The sequence below is a fragment of the Epargyreus clarus genome, unplaced genomic scaffold, assembly GCF_041222505.1.
Source record: "Epargyreus clarus isolate Ecla_fem2 unplaced genomic scaffold, WU_Ecla_fem_2.2 ptg000002l, whole genome shotgun sequence".
Classification (NCBI taxonomy): domain Eukaryota; kingdom Metazoa; phylum Arthropoda; class Insecta; order Lepidoptera; family Hesperiidae; genus Epargyreus; species Epargyreus clarus.
In genome coordinates, this window is record NW_027332210.1 from 2,885,790 (window position 1) to 2,911,448 (window position 25,659).

Sequence of the window (25,659 nt, forward strand, 5' to 3'; positions counted from 1 at the left end):
TGAACCCCTAAAAATGTAATATTTAAAAATGTAAAAACATTACAAATACAGTAAAAACCTATAGTATATCTATTAAATAAACATTTGAACTATTTTAAAAGCTTTGTGTAGATTTTATTAACTCATTTTATAAACACCCAAATAAATACCCAGCGGGAGGAAATAAACGGGTATTTATTGGGTTTAAACCCTGCACAGGGTTTAAACCGGGTTCTTTGCCCATCTCTAGTTAAGAGCGATGTCACATATATATCTAGGAGTCTTCAAATCAAGAGTGAATAGGCTACTTCTATGCAAGCGAGGCACATCTTAGGCCTCATCAACGCTTACCATCAGGCGAGATCGAGGCCAAATGTGTGCCTATCAACTAATAATGTATATTCTTTGTGTTATTCAGGTCATTAGTCAGTCCATTTGCAGGCAAAATATGTTCAAAGCATTACAATTACAAAGTATATCTGTTGAAACAAATATATGTTACCAACAGACGTAATCATTATGGAAGCCTTGTGTATCACAATGCGTGAGTATTAGGGTGGTAACACGAGACAGAATAGGGATGGACTGTGAATGTAAATGGGGTGAGAGCAAATTAAATAATATATTTGTAGGTTTGATTGTGGAGGCACCACTGTCACACCTATTTCTGCCTAATAACAGCAGTGTTAAGCACTGCTGCAGGAATAGGTAGGAAAGGTGTTCCTCTTTAAAAAGTGTGATAAAGTAGATAATTAGACATACTTATCTGAGGCATTCTAAGTTAGTCCCCAGGGGTAATAATGGATTTGTGGTCAACCTTTGTTAAAACTCATCTTATCAGAGGTTAAATATGGATGGATATAGGCGGCAGTAGCCACTTACCTTCATGCATGTTCATTAGATCCTTCAATATATTCTTACTTAAAAACAGACCTATTTCTTATTATATTTATTATTCTATTATTTTTATTAATAGTAGCACAATACTGTGTATAAAGATTAATATGTAGGTCTCTATTATTCAAAGGTTCAAGGGTAACCCAAAAACATTTCACAACCATTCATACAAATCATTCATAGTTCCATTTTTAACATGTAAATCAGAGTAAGTGACAATAATCTGTCCGTTCATCACATCATATTGTTGTGGGTTTAATTGTTGGTAGGATATACCCATGACTGTGGCATTGAATCACTAGGTACAATGGCCAACTGTGTTGAATTAAACTAAATTGCTTTATCTACACTTGACATTGTAATGTCAAGTCACTGTGTTCATTTGTCAAAAGTAGTATGATCTACTTACCTTTGGATCTGTTGGCTAAATTTAGAATGTATGCTTTAAAAGCAATAACGGATCCACTATTCTTCTTGACGAAAAAAGGTTTTTAAGTCATGGTTGTAAAAACTATTTCTGCCTAATAGCAGTGCTTAGTACTGCTGTATTATTGTTTAAAGCATGTGGAAAGGGAGATATACCCAAGGACTCTAATCTTATCGACAATTTATTAGAGACCTCGATAGGCGGTAGTGTCCACTTACTAATAGATGGATTGCATGTTCTGTTGGCCACTTCTTTAAAATAAAAAATTAGGCTTATTCGTATAAAAATCCTCCTTTATTTATAAATAAACATTCTTCAGTATCTGAATCCTCCAAAAAAGGATAGGTTACAAGCAATAGTAAAAAAAATCCTAAATTCCTATTTACAGAATAACAGACGCGATGGGCGTTATAACGGACGGTCCGGGCAACTACAGCGTGAGCACACAATGCTCGTGGGTGATCACCCCGCCGCGCGTGGCGATCGACCCGCCGGCGCTGCGCGTGCGGCTCGAGAGCTTCGCCACCGAGTGCGGCTGGGACCACCTGTACGTGTACGACGGGGACAGCGTGCGAGCGGAGCGGCTGTTGGCCGTCTTCAGGTATGGGTAACAATGGATTGGTACGTGTTGGTACACGTAATTTGGCGACCACGTGTAGGCAAAAGAAGCTCAGGCCGCCCTCCGACCAGGTGGACCGATGACCAGAAGAAGACGGCAGGAAACCGCTGGCTTCAAAGGGCACGGACCGGGTGGAGTGGCGCCAATTAGGGGAGGCCTATGTCCAGCAGTGGACCTCAAAAGGCTGATGGATGGATGGATGCATGGTACACGTAATGGGGGTGACAACGGACGGTCTGAGCAACTACAGCGTGAGCACGCAATGCTCGTGGGTGATCACGCCGCCGCGCGTGGCGATCGACCCGCCGGCGCTGCGCGTGCGGCTCGAGAGCTTCGCCACCGAGTGCGGCTGGGACCACCTGTACGTGTACGACGGGGACAGCGTGCGAGCGGAGCGACTGTTGGCCGTCTTCAGGTATGTTTGACAGCCCAGAATGTAATGGGGGTGATATCGGACGCGGATTACAGCGTGAGCACGCAATGCTCGTGGGTGATCACCCCGCCGCGCGTAGCAGAGCGCCTACTCGCTGTCTTCAGATATGTATATTGTATATGTAGCAAATATCTTCTCAATCCCAGGATAACTAACACTCTAATCGAATCCAATGGAACTGATAAAGTGAGTGTTAACTTTGTCATACCCACCACAAATAATTTTACCACAAAAGCTTGATTCTTCGACGAATGCAATTTGTTACTTGCGTTACAATGCTTTTCATTCATGCATTCATTCGATCATTCACTCATATATCATCAGTGGATCATTCACAAATGTACTTCATTTCTTGAAATGTTGCGAAGTCTCCACAAATTCATCTATGTATTCTGTCAATCATGAATTCTCTTATTCCTTCATTTACCCATCCTTTCCCCTTTCATGCATACATTCAGTTACCCCTGTTTTTTTCATTCATTCATTCATGTATTCGTTGTTTATTCACTTACTCACCCATTCATTCGTATGTTTCCAGCGGCGTGTTATCAAACAGCGACTCGATATGGACGCGGCAGGTGGTCGCGCGGTCCGGTAGTGTGTTGCTACACTTCTTCTCCGATGATGCGTACGCGATGGAGGGGTTCAATGTCACGTATTCAGCGTACTCCTGCCCTTCGGACGATCCGAGGACCAATTGTTCAAGTATGAATGACGTTGTTGGATTAATGTGAATGAGAATATTTTTTGATTTAAATAGAGCCTACATTTTTCTTGATCGCAATAATCGTCTTACAGCCTGAACAAATTAAGAAATAAGAAGCCTTCAATGCAAAGAAGAAGCATCTGATTATAATCATGGTTCCGTGATACAACAGCTCAGTAGTTTATGCTGTGTAGTTGTTGAAAGAAAGTTTTAATAATTGATTGTTATTGTGTGGAATAGAAATCTGTTTGTTATAGTATTAGGGTGTTCTAATAAGAATAATTTATATTTCAGATCATGGTGAATGTGATGAGGGTTACTGTCATTGTGAGCCAGATTGGGTAGGCTTAGCCTGTGATAAACCACTGTGTCCAGGTTAGTATAATTATTTTAACAGACATATAATATTTGTTTCGAAATTTATTATAATTGATTAACATTAAGTATATCTTTCTATGTGTTTTTATGTCATACATAAATAGAGCTTAAATTTAATTGTATTGAGATGAGAATAAGGCAAAAGTAAATACTTTTTAGTACTTATGACCTATGACATAATATTAAAATAAATAAATAAAATGTAGATAAAGATTCATCAGTTTATCAGTTCGATATGTAGACGTTCACGAAAGAATGTCGCCTTCCGTCATTGTTTCCTGAAGATTATGTATATATTTAAGTAAGATTATGTATATATTTGTAAGATATTTATGTATTACCATCGCCCAGATATTTGGAAAGTTAACAAACGCTACAGTTTCGTGTTATTCTATTTACAGACGACTGCAACGCGGCGTACGGCGCCGGCAGGTGCACGCGGATGGGTTGCGACTGTACCTCATCGCGAACAGGACCATCATGCGCGAGGGACTCCTCCACCGCGGGCTGGGCGTGGGCGTGGCGGGAGGAGGGCGAGGCGCGCCCCCGAGAACTACCCCCGAGACACAACCCCCCCGCCGCGGCCGGACACGTGCTGCTCAACTTTAAGGATGATTTGCTGCGGGTGGGGGGAGAGACGTTTGCAGAAGCTGCATTTGTATATAGGTAAAGTTCTATACAATATTTGGCAAAATGGGACACTAAAACACTACTACAAGGGCGATCTGGCGTATATAGGTGTGGTGGTTTTCGCTAAGGCAAACTTCGTGTAAAGGTACAGTTCGAATTAGTTCAGCATTAGAGTCAAGCAGTCGTGCACGTGTTATGATGGTGACTGTACCCCCCATGCGAGAAGCGAATGACGTTATGCTCGTGATAACGTGCACGCGCACCGTGTGCGTGTGACGTCACAGCGAGCGAGGTGTGGGCGTGGCGGCAGTAGTAGGGTATATAACACACTACCACCCTATACTAGGATTTCTTGTGTCATGGAGAACGTACAATTTTGTATAAATGCTGTTAAATATAAAAAAAAAATCTTTTCCATTAAAATAAAGGTAAAATATCCATTAGAGGTATAATTTATTGTTAACATTTTCCAGATACAAAGTATCAGAGCGTTACTGGATAACGATGGAGCCGCGGGGTCAGGTCCCGGCTTCGAGGTTCGCGCACACGGCGGTCATATTCGAAAACGAAATACTAGTCTACGGGGGTGTTGTGGTCTCCGACGAGCCGGAGAGGGGGTGAGTTGTAATTGTATTTATTTTGGAGAACTATGAGCTATATTTTAGCGTGCGATGTCATTGATCGGTGTCGATATTATAGGTCCACGGTAAAATCGATCATTGAACGTCGATCGGCCGTTGTTTTCACACCGTTCACTGCAACTCATCTAGAGATGGAGTCACATATTTCTGAATCACGCTAACGAGGTTTTCTTAATATCTGGTACATATACAAAATTCATTCTTTATTTACATTTTAATTGTATCCTTTTTTATCATCGACCAGTTACTGTGAGAGGAGTTTAGACTATAATTCATCATGCTCGCTAAGTAAACATTGGTAGATATTACAACACACATGCACCAATATGTTTATAAGAACTCTTCAGTCAATTATATAAATATCTGACGAAAAAATATAGAGACGTCATCAAAAACAGATGCCTTACAATATTTCAACTTTTATTTAAATCTTCAAACAATTGTCTTTCAGGGGTGGCCTGGCAGGCCTCGAAGGTAGAGGGGGTGAGGTCACAAACGAAATATGGCGAGGGAAACTTGAAAAGGATCATATAGTATGGAGGAACGCCACTCCAACACAATGTTCTCCCATCAGGACGGCGCCGTTGAAGCATTGCGGTGGGTATTGTTGCAAAATCTTGTCTTATTCACCCGTTGTTAATAATCAATCCGTCTAATGTAACTAACGATCGACATTTGAGAATTATTTAATACTAGAAATGGTTAAAATTCGATCTTTGCTAAGATTTGATAACGAATGTTTAATTGTATGATGATTCTAATAATACCATATACTATAGAACAAGGAAGATATACGGTAAATGGTATTTTGAAAAAGATTGTTTTTTTTTTCCAGGGGGTCTTCACTTATCGGGTCACTCGGCTGTCATGGTGACCGTGGGTCTAACCTACAAGCCAATCATGGTGGTGTTTTTTGGACATTCGCCACACTACGGATATTTACATCTCGTACAGGTAACATCAAAATTTTGTAAATATAGTCGAAGTAGTATAAACATATATGGCAGTGATAGCCTAGTGGTTAAGAAACTCTGCCTCTCGATCGAGGGTCCGAGGTTCAAATCCCAGGCACGCACCTCTGATTTGTCAAAGTTATGTGCGTATTAGAAATTAATTATCACTTGCTAAACGGTGAAGGAAAACATCGTGTGGAAACCTGAATACCTGAGAGATTTAAAAAAAAATAGAATCTCAAAGGTATGTGAAGTCTACCAATACGCACTTGGCCAGCGCGGTGGACTATGGCCTAATCCTTCTCATTATGAGAGGAGACCCGTGCCCAGCAGTGGGACAGTAATGGGTTGATGATGATGAATATAAACAATAATTGTCGAGTCTTTGTATGAGCGTGTAGTCTGAGCATATTAGTAGTAGTCAGTCAAGTGACTAACATCACATTCTTTGTGAAGCCCGTCTAAAAGATATATTAGTAAATTATCCTCAGTAGGAGTTGGTTTAGTTTTCATCTAAATTTTCTAAAAGGCTACGCATGTAATCGTTGAAATGTGAAATGAGCTAGTGTCGTAAATTAAGATGATACAACGGATCGAAACCCCGAAACTTCCTAAATTTTGTATAGAAATACGCATGTACACATAAGAACATAAAAGGAGGTGTGGTGTTGTCATAAATTATTCGAAGTAGGCAACATCCGTAATTAATATAAAATTAATGATTTGTAACTTGGTAATTCTTCCCAAACTACGGAAGTACATTTCAGTACGTAATGCAAGCCGTGTCATTAAATTATTCGGAGTAACAATACATCCGAAATTTCGTTCGAAACCTCGTTCGTAAGTTCGTCCGTAACTTCGCCCCTCTACTTTTTATCATCCGAAATTTCTTCCGAAGTTTTGTCCATAACTTCCTTCCTCTACATCACGTGGACAACTCTCCAACAACTGCCTCTATCACTACGTGTAGTGAACAAGCAGGCTCGTGTTGTATTGAAAAGGGGTGTTACTTTAATGAAGTCTTTACTACGACTGTCTAATACTAAGCTTAACTTGACTTATACAGGGTGAATGAATATCCACCATAATGTCCACATATTGAAACAGGCAACATTAAACCACATTTTTACGACCGTTTGAATTTTTTTTGGGAATTGTGCACCTGAAGTAAATAAATCGCTATAACTTTTAAACTGAGAGGGTTATCAGGTTCAAACAAAAACTTTTTTTTGTCGACATAATGCGATTTAATTTTGGCTGTTTCAATATGTGTACATTATGGAGATTCACCCTGTATAACTGAGAGTGTTACCCACTACACCAGGAGTACCACCTGGACCTGGGTGCGTGGGTGGCGGTGAACGCCCGCGGCTGGCCGGCGCGCGCCGGGTTCGGCCACTCCGCCGCGTGGGACTACCTCTCCAAGCGGGTCTACGTGCACGCTGGGCTCGTGTCCGAGTCCGAGGCTACGCAGGTGAGCAGTATATGTGTACTTAGCTTTTGTAAAACTATGGGCCTGGCCAAACAGAATGGGTATTTTAGCGCCGCGCTAGGCGTTAGCGCTAGTAGTAAATCCTGACGCCGCGCTCTAGGGCCGAGTCGTGTTGTACTGAATTAGTACTAAGCGGTCACACAGAGGACGTACGCGTACGACTGTCGCGGCACGAAGACTTCTTGTCGCCGGGCGTTGTTTTTTTTACAGATTTGCGTACTAGCGTCATTATAAGGGAAAATTACTTAGGGCCCTAGCGTAACGCTAGAATACGCTCTGTGTGTGGCCAGACCTTAACAGTTATTGACGACCTGCGTGGCAGCGCCGTTACCATACAAAACGCGCAGAGGGTTCGAACCCCGGCGAGATGGATCTCTAAATTATAGGATTCCGAACTCAAACCCCGGCGAATAGATACTTTTTAAGTTATAGGGTTCCGGGTTCGATCCCCGATCAGACAGATATCTGAGTAATAAATTAATATTTCTGTTTTGAGTCTGGGTGTATAGTTTCATCGTTGTGTGTCCATGGCATTTAACCAACTGGAAAGATTATAGTGTGGAAATATATTAGTATTATACACAGGTTAGTTTGCTAGGTCTAGAAGATATTCATATTAAAGAAGTTATAAATTACTTGTTTTGGTCTAGACAAGACATTCTGCTCAGCGTATAACATTAGAGAGTTAAAGTAACTTTTTGAATATTAATTAATAATAAGAATGTAAATTACTTGTAAAAAATAAGTTATAAGTTAAAAAAATATTATTAATTTGTGATTTCAGGCACCGTCCGCGGCGCTATATGAGTATGATGTGGAGACTAAAGTGTTTAAGCCGCTGCCGTCTTCGCCCACACCCAAATATTTACATACTGCCGTTTTCTCATCTCCAGGTAAACTATATATTATCGCACTTTGCAAGAAAATTCATCTTTTAGTGAGTGTACCTTAAAAATAGTGATAAATAAAAATAATTGACAAAAAGTAATGATTAACGAATCTTATAGATAGGAATATCTAATCTTATCTGGGGTTGATTACAGATGTTCATGGGCGGCAGTAGCCACTTACTATCAGGTGGACTTCATGCTTGTCTGCTACTCCTATATTGGAAAAAAATACTGGTTCTACCTTTAAAAATGGTGTAGTAAGGTAGAGTCCGCGGCAAACTGCTAGTCCGCTCCGAATATAAAAACTAGTCGCATCGCAACAGCAAATTGTAGATATCAGCGGGACTGCGACAACGCGGCCCCCCGGCACCCGCCGCTCGTCCGCGGGCACATCGCGCAGTTAGTGTGCCACAACGTTGCTACGCAGTATATGCTTGTAGTTGTGTCCGACCGCATTGGCTCCCTGACTGACATCTGCGCGCATTAACTTCAGAGCGGACTTTACGTTTGGCGCGGACTATAATATTATACAAAGTTTTACTGAATACTGCAATGAAAAGTGTGTATTTTCGACTTGTGTTCTCTGGTTGACTTCACATGACTTTATGTGGTAAACTACATCATCATCATCAGCAACCCATTACTGTCCCACTGCTGGGCACGGGTTTCCTCTCAGAATGAGAAGGATTAGGCCATAGACCACCGCGCTGGCCAAGTGCGTATGGGTAGACTTCACATACCTTCGACATTTCTTTTCTTTTATAAATCTCTCAGGTATGCAGGTTTCCTCGCGATGTTTTCCTTCACCGTTTAGCAAGTGATAATTAATTTCTAATACGCACAAAACTTTTAAAAATCAGAGGTGCGTGCGTGCCTGGGATTTGAACCTCGGACCCCTCTATCGAGAGGCCGAGTTTCTTAACCACTAGGCTATCACTGCCGGAAACTACACTACACATGAATTACATATACGGGTACATGTGTGTAGGTGTGATGTTGGTGTTCGGCGGCAACGCGCACAACGACAGCGCGGCGGCGGCCGTTAGCAACCCCGCCGGCACCAAGTGCTACTCCAGCGGCGCCATGCTCTACGATGTTAGGTATGTTCATACTTATTACATAGATTAGTAAAGATATCTCATCGCCTTATAATTGAAGGAAGCCACAAATACGTAAAATGGCTGACTGTTTTCCCATTACACATACCCATTTGTCATGGTGTAATTTACGCGGAACAATGCCGACATGTGCAGTTAAGTAGCGCAAAAACACGAAATCGAAGAAAAAGTGCGGAGAAATATTGTAAATGATCTAAAAACTACATTTTTTTAATATTTTTCAAACACGAAAATAGATGACAGTAACAATTTCAATTTTAAAAACTGGTTACATTTTCTTCTCAGGAGGAGTAATCTTTGATTAATCTATGATTTCACTAGTCTATGATCAATTCATATCTTGTATGTTTGTAAATGTCTTTGTATATGTGTGTAGGTGCGGAGTGTGGCGATCTGCGCCAGCGCCCCGTGATGCGCAGCGAGCGGCGGCGGCATCCGCCATACTGCCGATGCGGAGACGACACACCGCCATCATTATGGGCGGGTGAGTGCCATTACACTGATTGTATAGTCCGCGTGAAACTGCTAGTTCGCTCTGAATATACAAACGAGTCGCGTCGCAACAGCAAATTGTAGACATTAGCGGGACGAAAACAGCGCGGGTCCCCGGCACTCCCCGCTGCCCGCTCTCGCCCGCGGGGACATGCGCAGCTAGTATGCCCTTACGTTACGGAGTATACGCTAACTAATCCAGCGCACAATAACTTTAGAGCGGACTAGACGTTTGGCGCGGACTATACCATTATACAGACTGAAGTTTGTGCTGTATTTATTTATGAAAAATGTATAAATGTGGCATAATCGCATTAATAATAACTATTTACTGAATTTGGATAAATACTTGAACCTTAGATCTGGAAATATTCAGTTTAATACTTGTATATGTAGAAAATGTAAATATCTTGGTGGACTGTTTGTAATTATTGTTGAAAAAAAAACTTCAAATAAACCAAATGGATGGATGTTACCGCCTATCAGACTAGGTTGTTGAATATATATTGTGAACAGGCGACTTTTTTGTTATTTATAATGTCACTATAGTGATTTAAATTTTAAACATTAAAACTATTCAATTAATTATGAATTTAAAATCCTAATATAATGATTAACAGCTAGTTTTATGTATCTTACATTACTTTATATGGAACCTAATATAAAAAAATGTATTTCTTTTAGATTCGACGGTCGACTCCGCTCGGACGCACTACTATACGAAACGGGCGACGTGTGCACATCCCGGCTGGACGAGATATCCTGCCTGAACCACATTCGGTACGCGGGCATCGCGTGCGCCTGGCGGCTGAGCGACCAGCTGTGTGTCGGTGTACGTATGCTGTTCATGTTGGTGGTAGAACACTCTAGTGAGACTCCGGCGGCACCTACGTCACACCTGTTACTGCTTAATAACAGCAGGGTTAAACGCTGCTGTGTTCTGGTTTGAAGGGTGTGTTAAAGGAGACATACTTTTCCGAGGCATACCGGTTGAGTTCTCAGGGGTAGCGGCGCATCTGTGGCCGGTCTCAGAACAGGTGTAGACGTAAAGTACTTTTTTATTGGTAAGAGTGTGTACTTGTTGAAAGCCTCTTATAAAATAATAGTAAACACATTTATATTAATTATGTTTTGTTTCAGATAGAGGAAGTAAGCTGGAAGGACACATTTGACAGTAACAAAGTGAAAATCTGTACGCCGACATCATCTACTGGTATGAATTGTATTTATAATCAATTAATAACTTACTTATACCTATATTATATCTTCACTTGAATTAAATACATTGTTTGAATAATTAAGTTCAGGCTTGAAGGATGTGGTATGTGTGTGTGATGCTATTACATTAGTTAGAATAAAAAAGTATTTGCGAATATGAACATATGTGTGTGTGCGTGTGCGCGTGCGTTTGTGAGGCGGCGGAGGCTCGTTACGCGGGCGTTTGTGTCGTGTTCTTGTCTCTTTGTCACGACGTGTTTGACGATGTGTATGTGTGTGCGTAGCGGTGGCGGCGACGGTCGCTCGTTGTGCGGGCGTTTGCGCTGTGTACTTGACACTGTGTGTGTCTGTATATGTGTGTAATATTATGTGTGTGTGTTGCAGCGGTGGCGGAGGCTCGCTACGTGTTTACTTGTCTAGGCTGTGTGTCTGCATACGTGTGTATAATGTCGTATGTGTGTGTGACAGCGGTGGCGGCGGCGGAGGCGCGGTGCGCGGGCGCGGAGTACTGCGACGCGTGCGTGGCGGCCGGCTGCGCGTGGTGCGGCGCCTGCCTGCCCACCGCGCACCACTGCACCAGGCACTCGCACCAGGTCAGATCCTATACACACTACTACATAACCCTAGACTACAGGCGGAGGCACGGAGTACAGCGACACGGGCACCAGGTCAGACCCTACTTTACCCTCCTATAACATTTCCATCTTCTTTACGCGCACTATTATACGCGCAACAGGTGACCACCCTACACACTACACACCCCTAGACTACAACTTTACCCTACTATACTTTACCCTATTATACAACTTTACCCTACTATACTATAACACTTCCCTCTTCCTTTCGCGCACTATTACACGCGACACTTGCATCAGGTGACTACCCTACACACTACACACCCCTACACTACAGACTTCTGGTCCGCTCTAAAGTTGTTGCGCACAGGTGTAGTCATACAGCCAATGCGGTCGAATACAACTACAAGCATATACCCCGTAGTAACAGTGAGGGCACACTAACGCAGCTATATCTCCACGGGCGAGAGCGGACAGCGGAGGGTGCCGGGGGGGGGGCATGCGCTGTTTACGTCCCACTAATATCTACAATTTGCTATTGCGACGCTACTCGTTCTCGTTCTGTATTCTGTATTCAGAACGGACTAGTAGTTTGGCGCGGACTCTAACATAATAGACAGACTGGTGCCGGCTGTCTCTCATGTATTACATGCTGTACGGTGTATACTACACTAAATGAACTATATTAAATGAAATTTTCAATAATTTTAAATCTTCATTTGTCGAGCGTCACCGAGTTTCACCTGCACCTTTATTGCTTGTTTATATTCATTTATTCACTAAAAGCTTTTACTCACTACAATGTTATCTTCTACAAACGAAAAACACTATAATTAATACTAAACAATAATGTTACCTCATGCTATGTTACAGATAGCGATGTCGATAGCGGAGTGCGGCGCGGAGGGCGCGGGCGGCGAGGCGTGCGGCCGCTACCACTCGTGCGCCGCCTGCCACGCGCACATGCACAAACACTCGCATGTTAGTATTATGTCTAGTAAAAAAAGGTCAAATACCTTTTTAATATTGTTTGTCTAATCTATACTACTGGCTATTTTCATAAAATGATTGTTCGATGACTTAAATTTAGAACTGAAAAAAGTGGCCTGGCTGAAAATATGTGTTATTAATAAATTCTACGAATAATTCGTAAATAACTACATACTCGCTTGTGTACGGGAGGGTTCCGTAATTTCGTAATAGCATTTTTTTATTTGCCTAATTTTGTTATCATACGAGGGTGCGTTTTTAAGTCCGCGGAATGGCGGGGTTAGAGGGGGGATAGCGGGCTCGTTAAGGGTGGTACGTGTTAAGTGACTCATAAATAGTATAAATATAAAGTTTTATCACAATTGCATCATTAGTTTTAAAACTATCGACAATTAAACAACTCAATCCGGAAGAAAATTTGAAGTATGGAGAAAATCGAGCATCGCGCCGTTATAAAGTTCCTTACCAAGCATGGAAGGTCTGTGCAAATCATAATGGAAAAGATGTCATCGGTTTACGGGGACTCTTGCCCTGGAAAAACGATGGTTTACAAGTGGAACAACCTTTTTAAGCTAGGCAGGGATTCACTTGAAGACGACCCACGACCAAGACGGTCTGTTGAGGTGACCACTCCGGAAACGCTGGCGAAAGTCGAAAAATTAGTACTGGAAGATGCTCGGCTAAAGAAGGAACAGCTTGCAGAAATGGTTGGAGTATCGAATACAAGCATTTTTAAATTTCTGCATGACCATCTTGGCATGACTAAGGTCAGCGCGCGGTGGGTGCCGAGAATGCTCACGCTGCCTCAAAAACAACAGCGCGTTGAATGTTCCCGTGCGTTTTTGGACCTCTGTGGAGAAGATAAAGATATTGTACTGAATCGAATTGTTACTGGAGATGAAACTTGGGTTCACCATTATGAACCTGAGTCTAAACAAGACCCCATGCAGTGGCATAAAAAGGGTACAGCACCTCATAAAAAGTTTAAGGTGTCACAATCGGCCGGAAAACTCATGGCGACAGTCTTTTGGGATTCAGAAGGAATTTTGTTAATAGATTATAAAGATAAAGGTGTCTCTATAACCGGAGAATATTACGCAACTATCCTGGAGCGGTTAAAAGAAGCCATCAAAGAAAAAAGGTGGGGAAAATTAGCCAGAGGTGTCCTGCTGTTGCACGACAATGCGCCCGTACACAAAAGCCGTATTGCACTGGCTGCCCTGCATAAGGTGAGCTTTGATATTTTAAATCACCCACCCTATAGGTCAGACCTGGCTCCCAGCGATTATTATCCCTTTCTAAAAATGAAAAAAGAGCTTCGTGGGAATAAATTTTCTACAGACGAAGAAGTTAAGGACGCAATTTTTCCGACAAGGACGAAACATTTTTTTATGAGGGTTTAAATAAGTTAATACAAAGATCTTAAAAATGTATTCGTCTTGCAGGAGAATATGTAGAAAAAGAAAAATAATATTGACATTTTATTTTCCCTCCTTGTCCCTCATTCCGCGAACTTAAAAACGCGCCCTCGTAGCAGCATATAACATTTTATGTGAAATTTAAAGTATCTTCCTATTACGTTTACCGGTTTAAACCGAAAAAAATAGATATAGTTTCCTTATATATGTTTTCTTTTCTTTTAACATTTTTTTATTTTTCGTATTTATTGTTATAACGATCACCGTAAAAATTTAAAGTTCCTATCTATAACTGTTCAAAAAATCTGTGACAGATCGACAGACATTAAAATAAATAAAATATTAATGAATTTTACAGGGCAGTGAAGAATTAAATCAACGCATGTGTTACTGGGATTATGACTCAGTTAAATGCAAACCTGCGAATGCTACAAGTGACATGAGGTATGCTAATATGTTACGAAACATGCATAATATTTGGTATTTTTTTATTAGGGAGTCGAAAATTTTGTGACAAGAGATTAATGACATGATTCTGAACTATTTTAATTTTTTTACCCGCTTGTGGATGTTTTTTAGCATAAGTGTGTAAATATACCTTGTCTTACGCATTGCAACTCCTAGTGCTCGATGGATTTTAAGTGACAGGCTTTCGTTTTTGTAATTATACTTTAGTTGCATAATTGTCCTAGTGTATAAAGTGACCCAAACATCTCTTTACACTCTGAACCTCAATCTTTTGAATACATACAGATCAATCGAAGTATAAACAGAAATACCGCTATTAAACAGTACAACTTTTACTGAAATTAATTGAACTGTATAATTTTCAGATAAAGCCCTTTATTTATTTAAAATTTATTGCATTACCTCCAAAAATAAATGTACAAAAGGGCAAACATGATGCCTGATATACCTTTAGGATCTGTATTAAAACAGGTTAAAATTTTGGGAACTATTTCGTGTTACAGGAGTGTGGCAGCGGCGGTGGTGGCGGGTGGTTGCAGTGCTCCATGCTCTACGTTCACGACGTGTGCCAACTGTACTGCTGAGGAGTGCATCTGGTGCGCTTCGGCCGGCAGATGTGTTGATAAGGTGAGTGGTTCCTATAGTTGTTTACGATGAGCAAGGTGTGATGAGAGTATGTTTATGTACATGTAATGTATTAAAATGGTAATGAAATAAAATAAATTTGTTGATGTAATATTTCAGAAAGTATTTTTGTCTATTGTATAGTGTTGTTTGGGCTAATTACATCTGGCTCTGATATACAAGCATGAAGTATTTTTTTATTCCCTAGCATTGTGTGATGATATCTTTTATAATATTTTCATGTTTTTTAACGTTTTATAAATTTTAATTGACAATATGAGACAAAACGAGAGGAATGGAATATACAGATCTGTAAATGGAATGATCGTGCCTAAGCGATAGTAATCGTTTCCATTTGTAATTAGTGAACAATACCAATTGGTATAATATGAATGGTGTCCATTTCAGAACGCGTACGGCGCGTCGTTCCCTCTGGGCGGTTGTCGCGCGTGGTCGACGGGCGGCTGCGCGGGCGCGGGCAGCACGGGCGCGGGCGCGGGCTGCGCGGCGCACCTCTCCTGCGCCTCGTGCCGCGCAGAGCCCGCGTGCGGCTGGTGCGACGACGGCGCCGGGGCCGGCCGCGGACAGTGCCTGCCCGGCGGGGACAGGAGGCCGCACCGCCCGCATGTGTGTCCGCATCGCAGGTGAGACATAGTACCGGTAGCGTCAGTGTGTTTGTACAACCTCAGGTGAATAGTTAGTAACTCTAAGCACGCACATGGGGTTGTCCAGGCTACACATCGTCTGGAACCATGCCATTTACATAATTGCTTACAAAGTAAATGAGAAGCTCGACGCCGCTCATTAAGTATGTTCACATCATAGGAGGGTCGCTATACACCTTTAGTACTTGTTCTTATGTATGCAAGAGTATAGTCCGGGTAAAACTGTTGGGCCGCTCTGAATATAGAAATGAATCGCGTCGCCGTAAGAAATTGTATGTGCCTGCTTGCAACAACTTTAGAGTGGACTAGCAGTTTGGCACGGACTATACGTCACTATGTAAGCACTATGTTAGCGTGGATTGCGCGTAGCCCGTGCGTAGCCAGCTGGTGCTGTTGCGGCTGGTAATTCTTAGTGCAATTTCATTAACCCTCTTTCTTCTCCCACCAGATGGCACTTCACAGCGTGTCCGGCGTGCCAGTGCAACGGGCACGCGCTGTGCGACGAGCGCGCGCGCTGCGTGCAGCCGTGCGGCGCGCGCGCAGTCGGCGCACACTGCGACACGTGCGCGCACGCGCACTGGGGCTCGCCGCTCAACGGGGGCACGTGCCAGCGTGAGTGTCACGTCATGTAGCATACACCGCGCGGCGCGCGCGCAGTCGGCGCACACTGCGACACGTGCGCGCACGCGCACTGGGGCTCGCCGCTCAACGGGGGCACGTGCCAGCGTGAGTGTCACGTCATGTAGCATACACCGCGCGGCGCGTGCGCAGTCGGCGCACACTGCGACACGTGCGCGCACGCGCACTGGGGCTCGCCGCTCAACGGGGGCACGTGCCAGCGTGAGTGTCACGTCATGTAGCATACACCGCGCGGCGCGCGCGCAGTCGGCGCACACTGCGACACGTGCGCGCACGCGCACTGGGGCTCGCCGCTCAACGGGGGCACGTGCCAGCGTGAGTGTCACGTCATGTAGCATACACCGCGCGGCGCGTGCGCAGTCGGCGCACACTGCGACACGTGCGCGCACGCGCACTGGGGCTCGCCGCTCAACGGGGGCACGTGCCAGCGTGAGTGTCACGTCATGTAGCATACACCGCGCGGCGCGCGCGCAGTCGGCGCACACTGCGACACGTGCGCGCACGCGCACTGGGGCTCGCCGCTCAACGGGGGCACGTGCCAGCGTGAGTGTCACGTCATGTAGCATACACCGCGCGGCGCGCGCGCAGTCGGCGCACACTGCGACACGTGCGCGCACGCGCACTGGGGCTCGCCGCTCAACGGGGGCACGTGCCAGCGTGAGTGTCACGTCATGTAGCATACACCGCGCGGCGCGTGCGCAGTCGGCGCACACTGCGACACGTGCGCGCACGCGCACTGGGGCTCGCCGCTCAACGGGGGCACGTGCCAGCGTGAGTGTCACGTCATGTAGCATACACCGCGCGGCGCGCGCGCAGTCGGCGCACACTGCGACACGTGCGCGCACGCGCACTGGGGCTCGCCGCTCAACGGGGGCACGTGCCAGCGTGAGTGTCACGTTATGTAGTATAGTCCACGTCAAACTGCTAGTCCGCTCTGAAGTTGTTGCGCACACCTACAAGCATATATTCCGAAGCAACGGAAGGGAATATTAACGCAGCTATGTACCAGTGGGTGAGAGCGCTGTCTTCGTCCCGCTAATATCTACAATTTGCTATTCGACGCGACTTGTTTCTATATTTAGAGCGGACTAGCACTTTGGCGCGGACTATATACACTTCACGACGTGCCCGGCGTTCAAGTGGCCAGTGCAATGGAATACATTTTTTGTATTTATTAAAGTTATGCTTCTTTTCGGCGTTTAGGATAATTGATAAGTTATTTGTATACAAATCGACTCTATTAGGTTAGGTGGTAAATATGATTTTTGCGGACTGCATTTTTAACTATATACGACGACTGCTGCGAGTGTAAATGCTGTTTTATGTTCATTTTGTACTAATTATTTTGTCAGTTTTTTTTTTATACTTTCATAATAGTGATTGTCTGATTTCCGTCAAAATCAGTCGTGTTGCTCGCGTGCTCTAAATAAGAGCAAAAAGTGCATACGAATCATAACATTGTCGTCGCGCCGCCGGCCGCGCCGCGTTCGTTGCGATGACCCAGTTAATGCTTACGTTTAATAATGAAGAAGATATTAACAAAGTTTATAATATAAAATCGATTTTAGGTTGTAAAGTGGAAATTCATCCACTAAAAACTTCGAAATTAATTCCTCAATGTAAAAGGTGCCAAAACTATGGTCACACACAGAAATATTGCGGAAGAGAACCAAGATGCGTCAAATGTACTGGCAAACATCTTACTACAGAATGTCAGAAACCAGCAGACGCTAAAGCTAAATGCATTCACTGTGGCGAAGCTCATCCCGCGAACTATAGAGGATGCATCGTGGCAAAAGAGATGCAAAAAATTAAAAACAAAAATCATAAGAAGCCAAGAAAAAGTGAAAACCTGCAGACAATTCCAGAACAGCGGTATTTAAAAACTACTGACAAAAATGTCACTTTTGATATAAAAAATCAGGAACCAAACAGAAAAGTCACAATGAAATCTTATGCTCAAGTAGCAGCATCCAACAAAAAGTTACAACAACAGTCAAATCCGATTACAAACAAAGAAAATGAAGATAAATTAACTCAAATTCTTAAGTTCATGACAACATTCAATGAACGGCTCAATAAAATAGAGAAAGATGTTATCACACGTACTAATAAATTATAATGGGTCGTATACTAAAAATTATGACATGGAACGCAAACGGGCTACATCAACATCAGTACGAACTTCAAGTAGTCCTAGATACAAAAAATATAGATATCTGCTTGATTTCAGAAACACACTTCACCTCACAGACACACATAAAATTTAAAGGGTATGCTGTATACCACGCGATCCATCCAGATAATTGCGCTAGAGGTGGAAGTGCTGTTATCGTTAAAGAAAGTTTATGTCACTACGAACAATTTAAGCACCAAGAACATGATATTCAATCTGTGGCTATTGGTGTCGAAACTAAAGACTACCGTATAACTATTGCAGCAATCTATTGCCCACCTAGATATTCCATAAAGAAAGAACAGTATGTAAGATTTTTAAATAATTTAACCGAAAAATTCATCTTAGGTGGTGATTTTAATGCCAAAAATACCTACTGGGGCTCGAGATTAACAACTCCCAAAGGCAAAGAACTATTCAATGCCTTAAAAGAGGCTCATTGTGAAGTTATATCAACAGGACAACCCACATATTGGCCCACTGATCCTAACAAAGTTCCTGATCTAATAGATTTTTTTATATACAAAAATATATCAGGAGGTATCATGAGCATTGAGGGCTCGTACGATATGAACTCGGATCATTCACCAATTATTCTGACACTAAATCAAAGCTTTGTGCATAAAAATAGTCAGATAGGCCTAGTAACTAAGCAAACTGATTGGGAAAGTTTTAAGATAGATCTTTCTCGTAATATACATTTGGATGTTCCCCTTAAAACCCCGGAACAAATAGATAAAGAAGTCGATGGATTCGTCAAAATTATCCAAAATACAGCCTGGGAAAATACACCACAAACTAGGTTGAGAATTAGTCGTCCTACATATCCAAGAGAAATTATCTATCTTATAAGCGAAAAGCGGAGACAAAGGAACAGATGGCACCAAACTAGGTCTCCTGAAGATAAGAAACATCTGAACAACCTAACAAAAACACTTAGGAGAAAAATTAAACAATTCAATAACGATACCCTGAAAACCTATTTAAAAGGCCTAACAAATGATCGCAGCACAGACTACTCATTGTGGAAAGCAACAAAAGGATTAAAACGTCCAATCAAGCAGATTCCCCCGATTAAAAATAAGGATGGAAAATGGGTAATTGATGATACGCAAAAAGCTTCACAGTTTGCCTTTCACCTAGAAAAAATCTTCCAACACAATGATGGAGACTATAGTGATCACAATAGACTCTGTATAGAGCAGACAGAGCAAGACATTAAACTTGTGACGCCAAAAGAAGTACTAACAGAGATACAGCGCAGCATTAATCCAAAAAAAGCTCCTGGATTTGACTTGATCACAGGGGAAGTTATGAAGAACCTTCCGAGGAAAGCTGTAGTAAAATTAACTACCATAATTAATGCTTCATTTAGAATCCAATATGTTCCAGACTTATGGAAAGTTGCTGAAGTAATCATGATACCAAAACCGGGGAAACCGCCACATGACGTTGCATCATACAGACCTATCTCCCTATTACCTATAATGTCGAAGGTCTTTGAAAAGCTATTGTTAAAGCGACTCAAGCCCATATTAGAACATAAAAAAATAATACCAGACCATCAGTTTGGTTTTAGAGAAAAACACTCCACAATTGATCAGATTCATAGAATTACCAATACAATAGAGAAATCATTAGAAGAGAAGAAAGTCTGCTCCGCAGTATTCTTAGATGTAGCGCAAGCCTTCGATAAAGTCTGGCATGAAGGTTTGATATTAAAGTTAAGAGAAATGCTACCAAAACAATTCTCTGAAATTTTAATATCCTATATTTCAAATAGAGCTTTCCGAGTGAGACAAGGAGAAGTATTTTTTTTTTTTTTTTTTTTATAATATTGGAGTAGCAGACGAGCTTGCAGTCCACCTGATGGTAAGTGGCTACTGCCGCCCATGGACATCTGTAATCAACCCCAGATAAGATTAGATATTCCTACCTAAGGTCAGCCACAGATGCGCTGCTACCCCTGAGGACTAAGCTGGAACGCCTCGGAAAAGTCTGTCTCCCTTACCACACCCTTCAAACCGGAACACAGCAGCGCCCAACACCGCTGTTATTAGGTAGAAATAGGTGTGGCGGTGGTGCCGCCGGAGTCGAACCACAAAGGGTTCTACCACCTTCAAAACTCCGAAGTATACTCCGAAGTATACTCCGATCTCAAGCAAATAAAAGCTGGAGTACCACAAGGCAGTGTATTGGGGCCGGTCCTGTACCTCTTATACACCTGTGACATTCCAGAAACAGAAAACAACATCTTTGCAACTTTTGCGGATGATACTGCAATCTTAGCTGTTGGGAATGATCACGCTGAAGCAGCGGAGAAATGCCAATTAGCTATCAACAGAGTAGTTAACTGGACGAAAAAGTGGCGAATGAAGCTCAATGAAAGCAAATCAGTGCACGTCGACTTTACAAATAGGCATAATAACTATCAACCTATATATATAAATACTACACCCATACCATACGCAAATACAGCCAAATATCTTGGCATGACTCTTGATGCGAAGCTGCGCTGGAAAGCTCACGTCAAGAAAAAACGGGATGAGCTAGAGCTGAAATATAGAGCTATGTATTGGCTGCTTGGGATACATTCCTCGCTGTCTACATACAATAAGGTATTATTATACAAACAAGTCCTAATGCCAGTATGGACATATGGTATTCAACTCTGGGGCTGTACCAAAAAAAGTAATGCAGAAATTATTCAAAGATTTCAAAATAAAGTACTTAGGGGTATTGCAAATGCACCTTGGTATGTAAGAAATGAAGATCTACATCGGGACCTTAAAGTAGACCTTGTCAAAAAAGTAATTAATACGTACGCCGAAGGTCATCAAAAAAGACTTCATCATCACGTTAATATCGAGGCTATCCAGCTCCTCGATACAACGGACCTAGTGAGAAGACTTAAACGGACTAAACCCTTTGAGCTTGTGCCATGACACAGTGTAGTGTTAGTGAAATAGTGATAAGTGAACATTATAGAACACAAGAACAATGTGTCTACTCCCTTATGTGTTAAAACAAAGAAGTGCAGTGTCAGAGGACGCCATCTTCATTATATGATTATTTAGCAGTTTAAGTTAGCGTAGAATTACTCATTAGTCATAAATTAGGCTAGATCGTAATTAATATAAAGTACCTATTACTCACTTGGTACTTTATACAAACAAAAAAAAAAAAAAAAAACTTTCATAATAGTGTCTCATTTATACTCCGCCCTTATCCGAAACTAATATCAGATTCGCTAACGGTTTCCGATGTATTTTTATTTCAGATATCCAATACCTTTCGTTACGCGAACAGATATTTCCTAACTTTCTATACTTGTGTGTTTTCAGCGTGCGAGTGCAACGCTCAAGCGGTGTCGTGCGCGCCGGACACGGGCCGCTGCTACTGCAGCACTAAGGGGCTGGCGGGCGACCGCTGCGACAAGTGCGACAACACCAACCACTACCACGCGGATTTGTACAACAAGGGCGCTTGTTACTGTACGTATACATGCACACACACACACCTACACGTGTAGACGAGGCTTGTGTAGTATTACTATGTTGATTTAAGGAGGTAGTACGAAGGTTTTTAAGGATCGGTTGATGGACATTAACAAGCCGTCCGGATGTATGCCTGACTGCTGAGGACGCGTCTCCTCTAATTTACTTTTAATAATATAAACGTAGCAAACGAACATACCTCATAGTAAGTGGCTACTACCGCCCGTGGGCATTTGTCATCAATATACTCGACTATGCTACTCCAATCAGTGGGGAAAGGTACGGGTTACGCCGTTTGTCCACCACCACCGTCACCGAGCCCATACCGATAATTAATGATAGCGCCGAACTAGCGTATATACATTTACTATAGCCGCTTTCACCCGAGCACCGTCATCCCGGCCGCTGATATTTCGAGTAAACCGGCGTGACTGCTAGATTGACACCGAGATTTTGACGGGCCGATGTGCCGGCTATATAAAACACGTTGGAACTTGTACATACACTATCGTCACACTCCAATATCGATCGAACAAAATAAATCGCCGATATCGGTCGCGGTGGACAAACTATCGCCGTCATGACATATTAAAATCAGTCCGAAATAATCTCGTTCTCGGTATCGGCTCGGTGACGGTGCGGTAGACAAACGACCTTAGGATCCGTTTATAGCCATGGGTTTGTGTCAAAGAAAATCATATTTTTCTGTTCGTTTCAATCAAATCATATTTTTGTGTAAGTTATTAGATTGTAAGATTTTTCTTTATAGAAATCATGTGGTTTCATGTGGAATTAGCTCTTTTTTGTAATTCTGGCAATTTATAATAACTAGACTAAAACTTTAATGATAAAAATTTAACTCAACCCACAGACGACCTAGCCGTTGACTACCAATTCACGTTCAACCTATCGAAGAAGGAGGATAGACACCTATCCGCGATAAACTTCCGCAACGCGCCGGTGAAGCCGGACGTTGACGCGGACTTCAGCATCACGTGCTCCGCGCACGCTCGCATGAACCTCACCGTGCGCACCAAGGCGGACCCCGCCGAGCGGACGCTCTTCAGCGACGTCAACTGCACTAACTTCAGATACAAGTGAGCATGACGTGTGCGTGAGCACTAGTACACACTTACACACACACGTACGCACGCACGTATGCATTGAGACGGACGCACATGCACACATGCACGCGCGAACATACAAATAGACACGTCCACTCACGTACGTACGCCATACGCGTGAGTCACCAAGCAAAGAAACACACACACACCCACGCACGTAAGCGCGGATATACATACATGCCCACGTTACCTCTGGATACACATGTATGCCATGCACATACGCATACACACTCGTACAAGCGTGCACGCGCAGATATTACTCACACATATACGTTTTGTAAATACAGAACGTCAATTAACTTTCCAATCCTCACACTGGTCCAATTATCCCTACCAAGCACCAATTACACTCGCTGTTAGCGGTAGGCGACGTTCGTGCGCCTCCGTTACCACTCGGCAATGCTCGGGTCGCCTTGTGACGTCATAGTGTTAAGCTCGGAGCAACGTTCGCGACGCGCCGGTGTAGCCGTTATCTATCTAGTTAATTAATATGATTAATAAATATCGCACATCAGGTACCGTACAACCAGCTAGACCTCTCTGAAGTATGTGTTCTTATATACGCGGGAGGTCGCTGAAAATGGTTTTTGAGATTTTTTTATTGGGGAAAGTGTGGAGGGGAGGATTGGGTCCTAGGGCTATCTATAGTCCCTAATCTTTCCCGTTAACTGAATAGTGGTAAAAGCGTGAAATCGTTGTACAACATGACTTTTTTCGCGGGGAAACTGCGGAAAGGAAATCGAGTAAGGGATATAGAGTAAAAAAAGTGTCATTTAGACTAACCAAGTTTAAAACGACCTCTCCAATGACGCACAGAACGTTCCACCACAGGTTCGCGAAGTCGGAGCACTCGTTCGGCGTGGAGCACAACGTCACGCTCACCACATTCTTCGTGTACGTGTACGACTTCCGACCACCGCTGTGGATACAGATATCGTTCTCGCAGTACCCCAAGTTGAATCTGCAACAGTTCTTCATTACGTTCTCGTCGTGTTTCCTGTTGCTGCTGTTGATGGCGGCCGCGCTGTGGAAGATTAAGCAGGTCAGTTTGGGAGTGAATGAGTGTATGAATGCGGTCGTTGACATTAGGTCAACCAAATAGACACTTTGTGTATCCTAACAAATATTAATAATCCAAATTTGAGTTTGTTTGTTTACTATAATTTAACGGCATAACCGATGATCACGAAATTTTCTACACGTTACCCTTAAAGGTACGCCTTTTATCTTGAAAACGTTACTGTTCCCAAATAATAGATAAAAACATCTGTGAGCTTGCAATGTCGCAGTTAAATGTTAGAATTTCATAAATAAAAATTAAACATAATTTATATTTCAACAGACATCTAATACGGTTCAGCCCTTCAAAAGAAGGATTTCTATTCACCCATTCCATAACAATAAATTTAAAAGCAAAACCGCCCATTTTGATGATATTATTTATTATATAGACAACTTACAGCTTATAAAGAAAGTTTACGAATTTATTAATTGTTTCACAGAAATATGACTTGTACAGAAGAAGGCAACGGTTGTTCGTCGAGATGGAACAGATGGCGTCGCGGCCGTTCAGCCAAGTGTGTGTAGAGTTGGAGAGAGGGGGCGGTGGTAAGATATTTTTAAATGTTTATAATATACAGGGGGAATTTATCAAATGGGCCTATAGGGCCAAATTCGAAACTGTAAGGATTAGCGAAATAAAATAGTTAGAGTATCTTTACTGATTGTGTCAGAGATCAACGTATAGCTGAAACCGATAAACGTAAAATCTTGAAATTTTGCGCATAGCATAAATGAGCACTAAGAAAGAAATTTTGGAAATTCCGCTTCACAGAGGCTAAAATAAGGGTTAAAAAAATTGTTTGAAAAACTGTCAATGTTAAATAAAACAGTTTAATTTTGTGTTTGGTCTATTTCAACACCTATTTTTGCGTTTCTGGAAAATTAACCCCTAAGGGGATAGAACAGAGTTTGTATGTGTTAAGGCCACATATAAAAGCGTGTATGTGTTTGTGTGTGTGTGTGCGTGCACGCGTACGTGGACGCCGGCGCGTCCTGTGTGTGTATATATAACCCACATATAATGTATATGTGTGTGTGTGTGTGTGTGTGTGTGTGTGCGTGCGCACGTACGTGGACGCGGGCGCGCTAAGTGCATGTTTGTTTAGGTTACATATAATAATGTATGTGTGTGTGTGTGTGTGTGTGCATGCATGCATGCGTGCGTACGTGGATGCGGGCGCGCTCTGTGCATGTGTTTTTAGGCAGCATATAATAACGTATATGTGTGTGTGTATGTTCAAGGCGCGGGTGTGCCGGCGCCGGTCGCGCTGGAGCCGTGCCGCGGCGGGCGCGCGGCGGTGCTGTCGCTGCTGGTGCGGCTGCCGACGGGCGGCACGGGCCGCGCGCCGCCGCTCGGCGGGCTGGCCGTCGCCTCCGCGCTCGTCACGCTCGGACACCACCACCACCACCACAAGCGCCCGCGCGACCGCTGACACACACAGGTAACACCGCCACCACCACCGCCATCACTACCGGCACTACTGCTTTCCGGCACCACCACCGCCGGCACCACCACAAGCGCCCGCGCGACCGCTGACACGCACAGGT

At 43.0% G+C, this 25,659-nt stretch overlaps 1 protein-coding gene across 1 annotated transcript in view; it reads left to right on the plus strand.

The window, feature by feature from the left end:
• dsd (attractin-like protein dsd) overlaps nt 1-25,659 on the plus strand; it is a 37,539-nt gene that overhangs the window by 9,047 nt on the left and 2,833 nt on the right. The window contains exons 2-25 of the mRNA XM_073077890.1: nt 1,692-1,904; nt 2,894-3,060; nt 3,356-3,436; nt 3,841-4,105; nt 4,543-4,686; nt 5,162-5,307; nt 5,546-5,664; nt 6,988-7,137; nt 7,940-8,048; nt 9,034-9,145; nt 9,540-9,647; nt 10,340-10,487; nt 10,796-10,868; nt 11,342-11,466; nt 12,322-12,429; nt 14,215-14,300; nt 14,828-14,951; nt 15,357-15,592; nt 16,062-16,225; nt 21,773-21,922; nt 22,797-23,022; nt 23,881-24,091; nt 24,552-24,657; nt 25,354-25,553. Coding sequence (XP_072933991.1) covers nt 1,692-1,904; nt 2,894-3,060; nt 3,356-3,436; nt 3,841-4,105; nt 4,543-4,686; nt 5,162-5,307; nt 5,546-5,664; nt 6,988-7,137; nt 7,940-8,048; nt 9,034-9,145; nt 9,540-9,647; nt 10,340-10,487; nt 10,796-10,868; nt 11,342-11,466; nt 12,322-12,429; nt 14,215-14,300; nt 14,828-14,951; nt 15,357-15,592; nt 16,062-16,225; nt 21,773-21,922; nt 22,797-23,022; nt 23,881-24,091; nt 24,552-24,657; nt 25,354-25,544 — 3,562 coding nt within the window. The 3' untranslated portion in view covers nt 25,545-25,553. The remainder of the gene's footprint in view (nt 1-1,691; nt 1,905-2,893; nt 3,061-3,355; nt 3,437-3,840; nt 4,106-4,542; nt 4,687-5,161; nt 5,308-5,545; nt 5,665-6,987; nt 7,138-7,939; nt 8,049-9,033; nt 9,146-9,539; nt 9,648-10,339; nt 10,488-10,795; nt 10,869-11,341; nt 11,467-12,321; nt 12,430-14,214; nt 14,301-14,827; nt 14,952-15,356; nt 15,593-16,061; nt 16,226-21,772; nt 21,923-22,796; nt 23,023-23,880; nt 24,092-24,551; nt 24,658-25,353; nt 25,554-25,659) is intronic.